Source organism: Berghia stephanieae, chromosome 1, assembly GCF_034508935.2.
Source record: "Berghia stephanieae isolate SIO BIC M18660-M18661 chromosome 1, UCSD_Bste_1.3, whole genome shotgun sequence".
Taxonomy (NCBI): Eukaryota; Metazoa; Mollusca; class Gastropoda; order Nudibranchia; family Aeolidiidae; genus Berghia; species Berghia stephanieae.
This window is the reverse complement of record NC_088360.1, coordinates 87,941,388-87,953,460: the sequence shown is the minus strand read 5'-3', so window position 1 is coordinate 87,953,460 and position 12,073 is coordinate 87,941,388. Positions and strand designations below refer to the sequence as shown.

Sequence of the window (12,073 nt, the reverse complement as noted above, 5' to 3'; positions counted from 1 at the left end):
AGCCACCAGGATATGATAGTAAATTGTCTATCAAAAGTGAGTAGTTTTCTTAGTGGGGATGGGAGTCAACAGACTTTGGCATTTTTTGGAGTGTTTTGGCATTTTTTGAGTCTTCCACTGGCATTTTGTTGAAAAATAATCTGGCAACCCTGTTTTCAGTCCAAGCAGTAAAGACCTTTGATAAACTTTCTGAATAGAAATAAATTAAACGAACTCCGAAACAAGGCCGTCGTAGTCGTCGTCTTCTCTCCTCTTCAGTCTTCTACAAACAAGACTTGTCTAGAACCTTAATTGGTTGTTCTACAAATACCAGGATGGGTCCAGATGGTTTACTCTTTATATTTTCGCTCTTAGGCGAGGGGACTCTTCTATTTATTGCTGTTTATTTTGTATCCTTTCAGCACAGACAGAAGCCAGATAATTTTCATTTGAGAAGTCAATTTTATTTGGTTAAAGTTAAGTCAAACTGGTGTAATACTGCTTTGTCGTACAAATTCACAATTATACAAGATAAAGAATCTTACAAAAGGAGAAGTCAGTCACGAACAGTTTTTCCTTTCTAAGCGTCTGGACTTTATGACGGAGAAATTGAGATACAACAGTATTTTGTATCACTTTACATTACACATTAACATTGTCTAGATAGACTCTAACTCTAACATATATATATCCTGAAAAGGTGCGATATTATCTTCTAATTTAATGTATTCAAATAGTCTATGAACTGCTTTGCAGCTATTTTTTTGTTACATACCCAGCTAAACCCGTCAGTTGATTAAACCACGACACGGTGACAGTTCAGTGTGCCATCCACACCATGCAAGTAGACACCAAAAATATTTGCTTGTTTAGATGGTGGAACACAAAGGAGGGAGGATCTGAAAGTTTATTTTCGTGGTTTCATGAACGATTTTAAAAATGAAGACTAAAAAAAAAAAGAAATATGTTCCTTTTAAGTTAACCTACTTGCTTTAAAAAAAACAAACTTAATAGGTTGATTTATCAAGTAATAATTACAACAGCAGCCTCAACTACCATCCAAAATAAAGACTAAAACTAAAGAAAGGAATTTCAACTGAAAAGGAAATAAAATTAAACAATAACAGACGTGCTAGTACTCGTGGTAGAATTGGTGACGATATATTTTAAAATCATATATATTCACTTGGACATAATACAGCTATTAAGTTGATCGGTCACATATATCATGCCATTTATTACCCGAAGTGGCAATTCGGACCCGAGTCTGAATTGCTTCCCGTGGCAATTCGGACTCCTGACACAATGCGCCTGCGCAATCACAGGAAGTGTCGGAAGTGGAAGCTGGCTCGAAAGTGAAGCGTGGTAAGGTGGGTGGAAGCTGCTCGTTCTCAGTTGTCAGTTGTCAGTCCGTAGGAGGGCGAGTGAGCGAGCAAGTCACGGTTTAGAACTCCCGAAGATGACTAGATATACCTTCAAAAGCGGTATCTATTATTCCCCTTTGTCTTACTTTTGCTTGGGTACTTTTTAATTGTAATTCTAGAACTCCAATGTCTCCATTTTTCCTGGCGCTGATATGACCTAAATGTGTTGCAAGCGCCTTAAAAAACAAAACATAGATCTAAATATTCGTGGTCTTTGGGAGATTACAATTCTTAGTCGCTATTATTAACGTTAACAATCAATTTGCCCTCGCATAGAAAAAAGAGTGTCTGTGTGTAATGATTAGAAGATTTATTTGATTTGCCATGAGCGTGTTGCAAAAGATACATGCATGACATGTCTACATTATATATTTTGCTATTTGCGGCTGCGAAAAGTGCAGAGAAAGGAGAATAATATGACTTTGGGCATTGAACGTTTTATTTAAAAGGCAGTAGAGGTCGGGCTTTGACAAAAGGCAGTATCTTAATTCTTTTTTAATTAAAAAAAATATGCTGTTTTATTTCTATATAAAAATAGATACTAATGATAAGTTCATCATTCGGGCGCATTGCATTGCAGTATTCCGAATCGAAGAGCTATGGAGTTATTCAGACTCGACCCTGGTTAGCCACGGAGTTCTATGTAGTTTAGACTAGAGTCCGAATCGCCACGGGAAGCAATTCAGACTCTGGTCCGAATTGCCACGGGAAGCAATTCAGACCCGGGTCCGAATTGCCACGGGAAGCAATTCAGACTCGGGTCCGAATAGCCTTTTCCTTTATTACCTGTCACTGTCATCAAAAAAAAAAAAAGAAGTAAAGAACATTTTTAAAAGTTGGCTCTTAAAATATTTTACTTGAATTGTTGTCTTATTCTGACGATTAGCATAAATTTCTTCGAGTGAAGAGGGTTCCTATAGGGATAAACTTGGTATTATTTGATCAAGCATTGAAAAAGAAAAGACCATGCTTCAATAAGATTATTGATACCCATCACAGACTGATGGCCATGTTGAGGTATTTTCCAAATGTTAACCATTTTATCCAACAAAGCTCTAATCTCATACTTTTACTTATAATGATGTGAGTAATTAAAAGTTTTTACAAAGTTTTTGTATCATCCTTGGGATATAATAATAAAATAATGGTTTTATTTAGGTTAGCGACGATGACAAATGGTAATTCAACACCGAATTGATTGATTATTTTATTTTTTTTAAGCATTTCACTCAAAGGTGGGAACAATAAAGTAAAATAATTTTTTTCAAAGTTAACATTAATTTAATTTTAGTATAACCCAACTTTTATTAAACTTAATAGATTGATGTATTTGAGTAATAATAACAACAGTAGCACAGCTACCTTCCAAAGTACAGAGGAAAGGGGGCGGAGTGTGGGTAGTGGCAAAAAAGTTTAAAATCTCCTATATACACACCGCCTGGCTTCAAGCATTCTCTACTTGATTTCCACTGACTGTGCTAAAAACAGTGACCACTGTATTAAGTTATTTGAAAAACTATAAAACTTATTTTTAATTTATTTTTTTTCTGGGTGGAATAAGAAAAAATTAATGGGGGTCTGCCCCATGAATGGATTGAATAGATTTTCAAAAGCTTTAAAAAACTAGAACAAATAATCTACTTAATCTATTCTTTTACCACTTGGAAAAAAAATAATCCTGCTAATGTTGTGGTGCTAATCTCTAAATTTTTAAAAAGATTTATTTGTCATAACCCCATTTTCTATATGCAAACCCATTTTTGTCTTTTTAAAAATTGTATCTTTTGGAATTTACAGTTCCTTAACCATTGTTTTAGGTTATCACATTATCTGATCTGGAATGTGATTACTTGAATGCCAGGGCATGTTGTGAAAAACTAAACTTTGTAAGTACTTTGTTGCTTTGTAAGATACATTAGATGAGTTCATATGGATTTTATTTTTTATACATCATAAATGATTATGTCTAGAAGTTACAAAGTTTGACTTACTGACTCAACGCATTGACTGCAACTGTTGGGGTAATTAGATCAGTTAATAAATCAGCACAGCTTATGTACAACTATGGATCTGTTATGTCTGGAGATATTTATTCATTCTTTGTTTTGTATATTACAAGAGAAGTTCATATTGTAGATATTTAATGTAAAAATTAAATGATAAAATATATTGATAAACAAATCACTTTACTTGTGTTTATTTCTATTGTCATGCAAAATGATTGGTTGAGCCATATTTACGTTAACTCTCTGCCAATTTGTAAATATGAAGTCTCGCAATTTTACTGTAATAGGTATCATTCCTTACTATTTTCAGTGGGTGTTACCGGAAATCATTTGCCATGATGCCATAGCAATTTTCCTGCTACTGTTTGGGCACTGGATTATATTCCTTATATATGCTCCTCTTGGAGCATGGCTGACTTACAAGTAAGTATCCTGAATTTCAAGTTTTATTTATATTAAAATCTCTCTCTCTCTCTCTCTCTCTCTCTCTCTCTCTCTCTCTCTTTTTCTCTCTCTCTCTCTCTCTCTCTCTCTCTCTCTCTCTCTCTCTCTCTCTCTCTCTCTCTCTCTCTCTCTCTCTCTCTCTCTATCTATCTATCTTTCTCTCTGTCTCTCCCCTTCTCTCTGTCTCTCTCTCTCTCTTTCTCTCTCTCTCTCTTGCGCGCTTACATGTACACCTTCCCTCTCCTTCCATCTCCACTGAAAATATGTTTGAGAATGCACAGTTTGTTGTTTCATTAATTTTTTCTCTTTAGTTTTTTGTTTATTTGTTTGTATGCATGTTTTTGTTATATTTTTTTCCTAAATATCTTCCATCCCATAATTCACTGGCCTTTTAATCTCTTTCATAGGGTGGTCACCAAACCATCAGGAAACATAGGCTTGTTTGACCCAACTGAGATTCATAATCAAAAGCATTTGAAAATATACATGAGGGAGGGTCTAGCCCGGCTTGGCTTTCATTTGATATTCATTTTCGTCTTCCTCTATTGGTGAGTTGATAATTATTTTGAAATCTTCCAACAATTGTTTTATTTATATTTATATATATTTTTTTTCTGACTTAAAATTGCTTTATTATTGTGTCATCTGAAATACAAGCCTAGTTTCCATTTTTTAAACAGCACAGCACACCTGTCAGGTATCATGTTTGTGCTAGCACTTACAATATCTATCATCAAAAGTCACTCTGAGTTGAGCATGATGCTATTTGTAACGTGTCTTATTTAATAAAATTATGTCAGAGTTTGCAATAATTGCCACTCATTCATTTATTGACTTTGCTCAGTGTATTGTGATTTTCTTTCAAGAAAAGGCATTGTGGCATAAGACATAACTTGGGTTATCAATCTACATAAAGTTTTCTCTTCTTCAATTTTATGGATTTTTTTTTTCAAAAGAAATATATATATATATATATATATATATATATATATATATTATATATATATATATATATATATATATATTATATATATATATATATATATATATATATATATATATATATATATATATATATATATATATATCCTATCCTTTCATTTTTACTAATGTACTATTTCTAAACAAGTTTAGCAGTTTTCTCTGTCAGCAAAAGGGGTCAAGGGGTCAAACAAATCATTGATGATTCTGTTGGGGTTTTTTTTTTTCAATCAAACTAATTTACTAAAGAAACTGTTGTATCAAGTTCACATGATCAAATTTATAATTATTTATTGAAACAAAATAAAATCTTACCTATTTAACCTATGTAATGTATAGTAAAATAAAGGGAGTAAACATGACTCTTATAAAAGTTACAAAACAAAGTACATGGCCTTCTTCTGGTAAACAAGCAAAGGAAATATGTTGTATTACATCGGCATTATAGTTAAAACACTATAGGTCTTTTTTACTGATATAGAAACAGATAAGATATTTTAAATTTGTTTTATTTTCTTTAGACATGGGTATTTTTTAAAAACATTTTAACAAATATTACACACATACTAACCGCTATTACTGATTTTTTTTTTCAGGATGATATATTCCCTGGTGAAAGGTTATTAAAGCTAATTCTGACGATGTATAGAGTTGTATGAATTGTGATTATAAATTATTATTTAATATGGGAAGAATGTTTTATGTTGGTGGTTAGCTCCAAGCCAAACAAAATTGTTGTTTGCAAATGGAATGAACATTATATTGTTGAATTTGTTGTCTTTAGATGTTGAGTGTAATTTTCCTATTGCCATTGCTTGCATTCTTTTATCCCCATAATGTCAACTTAAGTTGCTAAGATAGAAAGAGAAAAAAAATGGAATCATAATAATCATTTTGATATTTTGAAAGTGAAAAGTATCACAGAGAATCATTTCAATAAATAATCCTTCAATGGAAAGGTTTTCATTTTTTCTTTTCTTTTTCATTCCTTGAAATGTAGGTGTTTTTTAAAAGTTTTTTTCTAAAGATCAAAATGAGGGATGGGGGAGGTTTGGAAAGACTAATTCTGGTGAATCTGGTGGGCTAGGGTAGTTGATCTGCTGAGTCTCTGTGACTGAAGGTGCCATTTCTTTATCACTCAATCTGATTGCTCTTGAAAGTTTGATGAAGAAGGCCTTTAGTTTGATATCATAAGAATTAAAAAAAGTTTCTTGGAACTGTTTGATTATCAAAGAAGATGGATCATAAATTAAATATTGGCACGAAAAGTGAGTTGTGATTGAAATCTTTTTCTCTCGTCATTGGTGAGTTTAACTTTGACTTTGATTCTCATAAATATCTATACCATTGTATTGTTATTAATCAATAGTACAGACTAAAATTAAGTAACAAATTTATCTGAAATCCTTCTGTGTTTGTTTTCTATTTACAAAGAAAGGTGCTATGAGATTTTACAAAAATATTAATGACACAGTATTCATTGACCCATCTCTGAATCTGCTACCAGTTGAGCAAGGCCATAAAGATTTATCAAAGTGAAATATGAAGGAGCAGGACTGGTGTAAGATAAAGATCTCAAAAAGTGTGTGCCAAACAATGCAAGTAAGAAAAATACAAGAAAAAAAAACAACATCACCAAAAAATCATCCTGTTGAGGCAGGTTGAATTTTTGGGATGTTTTTTTTTCTTGTATTTTTCTTTCCTGCTTTTTCTGCCACTGTTTCATACTCACATTTTAGATTTTTATGTAAAAGATTTAACATTTTATAAGCCATAATACTAAAATGCGAATATTAGATGCAATTGTTATTTTGACTACTATTTGTAAACATGAAGAAAATATATCAACACTATTATGTAACAAAATGGATAGATTGCTTTAGCATCTCCTTCTTTCCTCTGTTTGGAATAGTCTCCGTTGTTCTGGGTATAAACTCTAAATCCATAATCTATCCAATCTTCTACCCTTTTGTCGGATTTTTTGTTTTTAAATTAAAAAAAAAAAAAGATTATTATTAAATAAAAAAAATCGTTATACTGTATCCTCATGCTCAATGATTATACTCTGTCAGATATTAATTCATTTTTTGTATTAAAAAAATGTCAAATGCTCAAGCTATTTGTGAATCTGTTATTAACGCTTTTAAAACTCAACTGATTGTATATGAATGATGTGATTAATTAAAACAACAGTATCAGTATTTTCATCAAAAACAGCTGTTCTTTTCTCTTGAAACAGCAATGTTTTTCAATCATTGTTTTTTGTTGTTCTTTTTGGTATAATTTTGTACCTTTATAGAATTCCAGAGATAATACATTTAACTGATCAAATAATCAAATCCTTTTTTCTGTAATGCTTTATTTTAAGTTTGATTACATGTTTTTTGTTTGATTTTCCCCCTCAGTAGTTGATTTTGTTATTTACAATTCATACTATACACTCCAGCACAGTTTCCTTGACCATGGTTTCCTCGACCTCATTCGAATGCCCCAAATTTTTTTCCTCATTCTGTTATCATTCCATTCCTTCCACAAACAAATTTTTACCTAGAACACAGTTTCCTCGAACTTAATTTGACCCAGCCAACATAAAAAAATTATTAATTAAAGTTGTTGTTTTTAAAATTTGCCTTTTGATTTTGACCATTGATGACTTACTGTGATATTGACAGTTACTAATGTGTGTACCGTGTGTATCTATCTACACCACCTGTTTGTGTGGGTGCAGTATAATACACCGGAGACGCACACAGCCACTCAAACTAGGTATCCCAAACTGCTGCTGTTAAAAGGTGAATGATTCTTCACAAATCACCAAAAATTAGGTCTTTTTGAACAGTCTCTCTTTCTCTTGAATTTAAAATTATTCGTGAAAAAAGCTTTGTAATTTAATTTTTGCTATTTGTATAATGAAATTTTAGTTGGATTACCTACTCACACACTCCATCGATTTTCGCATAAAAGATACCTCTGCTTATTCTTATCACTTCGCATTAGTTCCAATTACAATGCCAAGTGCCATGATGTGCTTATGGTTGGCTATGGCGGTAATAAAGTTCCCCTTATTCACTTATGCGGAAATTTGTCTTAGGGTTTATTCAAATGGAAGTCTGGAATAACCCAGGTATCCTCCGCAGCACAGGACTGTAAGTGAGCTAGGGAGAGATTGCTTGTTGACGGCCACATTACACGGTGGATATTCAAACTCTGTATCTTTCAGATACAAAGCAAAGACCATACCACTGACCCCTTTCCCCATCAAACCTCATGGCAATGTACATTGTACCTCAAACATTTTTGAATGTCCCGAGGAGTTTGAGGAAACCGTTCTGGAGTGTAGATTATACATTTTTTCTCTCTCTCAATTTGTGTTGCAGTCATAATCAAAATTTTGTTTTACATATCAAGAAAAAAATTCGTCCTGTTTATTATTGATAGCATGGCATAAGTGCATAAGAGCTTCTAAATACTGAGATTTTCAAATATTTTTTTACCTGTATGTTTTTGTATAAAGCTATTAAAAGAGCTTAATTTATATTGACAAATTATATTTGTACTTTTTCATAAAAAAGGAGAATCTACTTTAACTTACATTAATGTGAAATGATTTTTCTTTAATCATCTTTTATTCTGTATTTTTATGTAAATTTCACAATATAAAGATTTTGTAATTAGTCTCATAAATATATTCATTGAATGGAATTCCCCAGGGGGCTGGGGGAAGTTGACCTCATGGACCGGTTGGTTCTACAATCTGTCCAAAGGGGGGTTTCCTTCCTCCCAAAACGGGCGGCAGGGAGATCGCTTATTGTGTCTTCTATACCCCTATATCTGTTTTCCAATTGCTTTTTATCTTAATGAGTTTACTTGGTTTTATCCTTTCCCTTGCTGAAGCCCTTGGCTGAGAGGGAAACAGTCAAATGTGTAGTGTTAGTTTTGGAGATAATATTTTTTTGTCTTGTAAATCATTTCTCTGTTATGCACTGTACTGTATTACTTTTATTTTTATATAAATGATTTGTAAACATTTGAGTGTAATCCTCTCAGTGCAGACATGTGCTTGTGTCAGGATGAGACTTTTAAAGATCTCTAGACTAAATACACTGATAGTGTGCTCTTGAATCTACATCTGTTCCCTATTTAAACCATTCCCCTTTGTTTACTTTTTCTTGTGTGATTTCAATTGTGAATCTATAAGTTTTTTGACTATCCCATTTTCTTCCTTTTTACTGCCGCTCAAATGACCTAAATGTGTCGCAAGCGCTGTAAAACCCTTGATCTGTCCACACCCATGCTATCTCCTTTGGCGACCTTGTCCTTTCCATGTGGTTTTGTGTCCTTTTTCTGGATTGAGAATATTTGGTTTCACCTGGGCCCTGTCTAGTCTTTTGCAGAGAGGGAAATGGATGGATTTATTTTTATTCAAAAGAGATATTGTGTTTTTTTTTAACCATCTCTCTCTCTCTCTCTTCTCTCTCTCTCTCTCTCTCTCTCTCTCTGTGTGTGTGTGTGTGTGTGTATCGTTTTGTTAGATAAATTATTTCAATATTACATATATATTTGGTAAGTATTTGACTGAGTCGTTTTTGCAAGGGGGGTAGGGGGGTATTGGGCTGGGTGCTACTTTAAGGTGGTCTGAGGTTAGACGCATGGATAGATTGTCCTCAATTCTGCTCCTGGTCTCTATTTCTACTTTTCTTATTTGTTTTTTTTTTTTTTTTTTTGTGGTTGCTTTAAAGTGCATCTTAACTCTAATATATAATCCTATGGCTAATCCGTCATGGCCTTTTTTTCTGGTGTGTGCTGAAGTAACCTGAGTGTTTTGCAAGCGCACACGCATACACACACAAAAATTACAACAAAAAAAAACCCAAAAAAACCCAAACAAATAAAAAATTGAGCTTTCTATTGTGTCCCTTTTCGCACAGTTTCTTCCTTTCCCCTAGACTGAGGAGAATAGTTGTTTGGTTTTGGCTAACCCTTGGTTAACAATTCTTTGATAGAGAGAGACAGTAATTATCTGGAGGATTTGTTTTTCTCTCCCTTGTGAATTATATTTTGAGAGCTATTGTTTGGATATACAGATCCCTTTTGAAGGAAATCCTATGGGTGAATTTGGTTGGGACTTTTTTTGGGGAGTTATAGACAAGACACACATATACAGTTCTCCTTGGATCTTCTTCTGTTTTGTAATTTGTTAGAACAAACCCACCTCTTATTATTTTCTCAATGTTGATATGATCATGTGCCACTTAACTCCTAAAAACATTAATAAGTTTTCATGGTTTTTAACAACAAATGAGTCTATGACCTCCCATGGTGGGCAGGAGGTCACCCTGTGTCTTCTATCCCCTTATATTTGTTTTCTGAGTTGCTTTCTATCTTTGTCTAGAATGGGATTACTTGGTTTTGTCCTAGCCTTGGCCGGAGTCCTTGACTGTGAGGGAAACAGTCAAATGTCTAGTTATAGTTTTTGGAGATGATATTTTTTTCTTTTTAAATCACCTCTCTCTCATGTATTGTTATATATGTTGTTTTGAATGTATAATGTACACATTTGAGTGTGTTCCTCTTATTGGGATCCTGTGCTTATGTCTGGATGAGGCTTTAAGGTGATCTCAAACTAAGTACAATGACGGTATGCTATTGGAATGTGCAATCTGTTCCCTATTTATACCATTCCCCTTTGTCATACTTTTTCTTGGCTGCGTTAAATGTAAATCTATAATCGTTTAACTATTCCATTTTCTTCCTTTTTACTGGTGCTGAAATGACCTAAATGTGTCGTAAGCGCCGTAAAACCCTTAAAAACAACCAAACGAACGAACTTCTTTATGATAAAAAAAAGTGGAGTAAAATCAGCAAAATATTCTTTTTAAATAAGTTGGCTTTAAAAAAAATGTAACACTCCAACCAAGATCAATGGTATAATGAAGTATTTTGTTGATGGGGTGGGGGGGGGGGGGCGACTTACAAGAAAATGTGCAATTTATGAGTTAAATAAAACTAAATAAAGTTAAATAAAGTATCTCAGGAGAAAACTTTTTTTTTCATCCAACATAGAAACAGCTCCCCGTGTGGTGTCCGGGGTCCCTCAACTGAGAGGGTCAAGAATAGCCCAACGCCAAGCCAGCGTGTCGTAAAAGGCGACTAATGGTGTGTGATTCCCCCATCTTTGAGTCACCTGGTCCTCCAGGTTGGGGGTTGGCAAAGGGTTAACACCCCTTTCCGTTAAACTCAAACCGTTACAGAAACACAGACAGACAAACCAAATCCTTTTTTTAGCTTGGGCGACCGAAGAGTTTCTGGAATTACAGAATTTATGAAGGACAACAGACAAAGCCGAAAGGACTCTGCTGACCCGATGACGTCTTCGCCAAACAAGCAGCTTCGAATTGCGTCGTGGAACGTTCGCACCATGTATGAAGCAGGAAAAAGCTCTCAAGTTGTGACTGAGATGAGAAGATACAGGCTGCATATACTTGGAGTAAGCGAAACCCACTGGATACAATCCGGACAGAAACACCTCAAGTCTGGGGAGAAGATTTTATATTCAGGGAGAGGGGACGGGATTCATACACAGGGAGTAGGAATAATTCTAAGCAAGTTTGCCCAGAAGTCACTGAGAGGATGGGAACAATGCGGAGAAAGGATCATCATGGCGTCCTTTACAACACGGAGTAAGAAGATCAGCATGAACATTGTACAGATCTATGCCCCAACAAATGATGCAACAGATGAGGACAAAGATACATTTTATGGTCTGCTACAACAAGTCATTGACAAGTTGCCAAGGAAAGACATCAACATATTGATGGGAGATGCTAATGCAAAAGTGGGACAGGATAACGTAGGCTATGAAGGTATCATGGGACGTCATGGCATGGGAGAAATGAATGATAATGGTGAGAGATTTGCAAATTTCTGTGCATTCAACAGTTTGGTGATTGGAGGATCAGTGTTCCCCCATAAGAGGATCCACAAAGCAACTTGGGTCTCACCAGATGGTGTGACAGAGAATCAGATTGATCATTTTTGTATCTCTCGTAGATTCAGACGTTCATTGGAAGATGTGACAGTACGGAGAGGGGCAGATGTTGGATCAGACCACCACCTGCTATTGGCAAAGCTTAAGCTCCGACTCAGAAAACACGGGGCCAGATCACATACAAGAAGAAAATTCGAGGTGAATGCACTTGATGGGGAAAAGAATGAGGAATTCAAACTACAATTGAGTAA

General features: G+C 34.3%; 1 protein-coding gene across 1 annotated transcript; it reads left to right on the top strand.

Annotated features, from left to right (window-relative positions):
- Positions 1 to 195: 195 nt before the first annotated feature.
- On the top strand, positions 196 to 10,909 carry LOC144960624 (protein cornichon homolog 4-like). The gene is made up of 5 exons (XM_078893853.1): positions 196 to 389; positions 3,221 to 3,289; positions 3,720 to 3,832; positions 4,261 to 4,401; positions 5,431 to 10,909. The coding sequence occupies exons 1-5, from the start codon at positions 315 to 317 to the stop codon at positions 5,459 to 5,461; spliced, it is 429 nt and encodes a 142-aa protein (XP_078749979.1). The 5' UTR covers positions 196 to 314; the 3' UTR covers positions 5,462 to 10,909.
- Positions 10,910 to 12,073: the final 1,164 nt, after the last annotated feature.